The sequence below is a fragment of the Nicotiana attenuata genome, unplaced genomic scaffold (genome assembly GCF_001879085.1).
Source record: "Nicotiana attenuata strain UT unplaced genomic scaffold, NIATTr2, whole genome shotgun sequence".
In the NCBI taxonomy this organism is placed as follows: Eukaryota; Viridiplantae; Streptophyta; class Magnoliopsida; order Solanales; family Solanaceae; genus Nicotiana; species Nicotiana attenuata.
The window spans coordinates 80,141-83,303 of record NW_017672755.1 but is presented as its reverse complement, the minus strand read 5'-3'; the positions used below and the strand labels follow the sequence as shown (position 1 = coordinate 83,303).

The window sequence follows — 3,163 nt, the reverse complement described above, 5'->3', positions numbered from 1 at the left end:
GGTACTCTGTGTATTGTTCAAGTTAGAGTTAACTTGAAGTTGTCGCAACAGTTAGAGGCTGGTAGCCACAAAGGGATTAGAGGTAATCCTTAGGCTTACTAAGAGTTTTGTAAATGTTGTTTTAGCTCAGTGATTTAGTGAAGTGTTGGGAAAAATCCTACTGAGTAGTAGGTCGTGATTTTTTCACCTTTTGAGCCGAGTGTTTTTCACGTAAAAATACTTAGGTTCTTTATTTTCTGCATTTATTATTCCGCAGCTATAGTGTAAGGAACACGTAAAAGAACCAGGTCCTTCTATAATCTGTGCACACGAAAAAGTAGACACCACACGAATCACCCCATCTTGTGTGGTATTTGAAGTATAAAACAACAATTACACTATCATGTTTGACAGCTCCCAGTTGATACAGCTGAGAGACCAAGAAGATGTCAATACTTTGTTACAATTTAATGATGGCTTTGCTCATGTTTATGCGTCAAGTTTGGAAAAGGAGCCTTGTTCTAGACTGCCATTAGGTGGTGTGAAAAAAGTTGAAATTATTGATTCAGAACCAGATACATCTCTTGCAGGTGATGATGTGAATGATTTAGCATGCCTTCTGAAGAAGGTACGATTCCGATCAGCTGGAGACACTAAACCACAGAAGAAAGAAGTTGTCGGTGGTGATGGTCCAAAACATGTTGGTGTAACCAGCTCGTGCAGTAATTCCATGAATAAATTAAATCAAAATGGAGTGTGCCTTCCTGAAGGTGATGTGCAGAACAACAATTCCAAGATTGGGACAGTTAACAAACAGGCTTCTAGACCGCAATCAGGTCTTGCAGAGAAAGTTGAACTTATAGTTGATTCAGAATCATATGCAATTCCTGATAGTGACCCTTTGGATGTGTTTAATTGTCCTGATTCTGAATTCAATGATTTTGACAAGCATAAAGTTGAGAATTGCTTTGTGGCCGGCCAAATCTGGACTTGCTATGATATGGATGATGGTATGCCAAGATTATATGCCCTCATTCGGAAGGTGTCCAGTCCTGAATTCAAGATAAAGTTCTCATGGTTCAAGCCTCCTCCAGAAGATGAAAGGCAGAGTGCATGGATCAGGGCAGACTTGCCTGTTGGGTGTGGGAAATTTAGACATGGGAATTCTGAATATACTTTTACTCGACTTATATTTTCTCATCAAGTGCCGTGTGAAAAGAGCGAGAGAGGTATGCTCATCGTATATCCCAGGAAAGGGGAAACATGGGCCCTTTTCAAAGATTGGGACATTAGTTGGAGCGCCGATCCAGATGATCATAGTGTTGGGCACATGCCCATGTTGTCCAGCCAAAGGCCAAATGACCTAATCCTATTCTCTTTTGGTTTCCAATCCTATTTGGAATTGGATTCGGTTTATTCCTATTTTGAGTGGGTTTTTGCTTTAAGAGAAAGCACCACTCATGATCTATAAATAGGACAACCTTGGAGAATTATTCTATGCTCATTGATACAAGTCTTTGAAAGACTTAAGCACATAAGAGTGGGTTTTGAGAGAGCTTTCATCAAGAGAGAAGAGAGGAAAAAAGTATTTGTTTTGCTGCAGATTTTTATTCCGACCAGCCAACTTCAAATCACGTTCGATTCGTTAACCATTGGATCGGGCTGAAATTTGACTGAGTGTTCGTAACATCTTGGTCTTGGATTTGAAGTGGAGATCGGATTTGGAGGTTCGTAGCATCTAATTTCGAGCCTCAAACAACAGCTTCATTTTGTGGATTATACTCTTTCTTCAATTGATTAGTTGTTGCTCTTGTTGCTCTTGTTGCTCCGTGTTTGGCTCTTGTTGTATAGCCAATTTGGAGAACTTTTTTAACCCTCTTATTGTTATAGTGGAGCTTTTTGGATCTTTGTGATCCCGTGGTTTTTACCTTCGATTTGAAGGGTTTTCCACGTTAAAATTTGGTGTTCTTTATCTTCTTTATTTTCGGATTTGCCTCTTCCTCGACATAACAGTGGTATCAGAGCCTTGGTTATTTATCCGGGTTATTACGGAATGGAGGCGAATATGAGCAAGATGGTATGTTTAAATAGGAGAAATTATAATATTTGGAGAAGCAAGATGAAAGACTTGTTGTTCGTGAAGAAGATGCATCTACCCGTTTTTTCTGCTCATAAACCCGAGAGTATATCCGATGAAGATTGGGATTTCGAGCACCAACAAGTATGTGGATATATACGGCAATGGGTTGGGGATAATGTTCGCAACCATATTGTGAACGAGATACATGCGAGATCATTGTGGGAAAAGCTAGAGACTCTTTATGCTTCAAAAACTGGGAACAACAAATTGTTTCTGCTAAAGCAATTGATGACCTTTAAATACAAGGAAGGCAGCCCTATCCTTGATCACATAAATGATTTTCAGGGCGTCCTTGATCAGCTATCTGGAATGGGGGTTAATTTTGATGATGAGATACAAGGACTTTGGCTTCTTAATACTCTGCCAGACTCTTGGTTCACTTCTGAAACCAACAATACGATCAAAATCTCACACCTACACTCTGAATAGGCCCGAAGGTGACCATGGAATATGCCAAGAGTGGTGTGTTGAACGAGGAAGTAAGGAGAAAATCGCAGGGTTCATCCTCACAAGCAGATATCTTGGTTACAGAAGACCGGGGGAGAGATAGAACAAGAGGCTCAAGGAATAGAGGTAAAAGTAGAAGTAAGTCAAGGTCCAAATACTATAATGTTACATGCAACCACTGTGGCAAGAAAGGACACATCAAAAGGTTTTGCCGCAAGTTGAATCAAGACACTAGAGAAGGAAAGAAAGTTGAAAATAACGAGAACAATGTTGCTGCTATTGTTCAAGATGACCTTCTTTTTGCTTATGATGAAAATGTCATCAATTTGGTATCCCATGAGACGAGCTGGATAGTAGATTCTGGAGCTACCTCACATGTCACACCAAGAAAAGATTTTTTCTCATCTTATACTCATGTTGATTCTGGAGTGTTAAAGATGGGCAATGCCAGTGAAGTTAAGGTGTTTGGTGTTGGCACAGTTTGTTTGAAAACTAATAATGGTTCAACGTTAGTTCTTCAAGATGTGAAGCATGCTCCAGACTTTCCTTTCAATTTGATCGCCGCAGGAAGATTAGACGATGAAGGTTGCCATAATG

The 3,163-nt window shown here is 39.9% G+C and overlaps 1 protein-coding gene across 1 annotated transcript in view; it reads left to right on the top strand.

The window, feature by feature from the left end:
* The first annotated feature begins 382 nt into the window (after positions 1-382).
* The window catches only part of LOC109214383, a 6,911-nt gene continuing 4,130 nt past the window's right edge, over positions 383-3,163 (top strand). The window contains exon 1 of the mRNA XM_019378294.1: positions 383-1,317. Within this exon, the coding sequence (XP_019233839.1) occupies positions 383-1,317 (935 nt within the window). The remainder of the gene's footprint in view (positions 1,318-3,163) is intronic.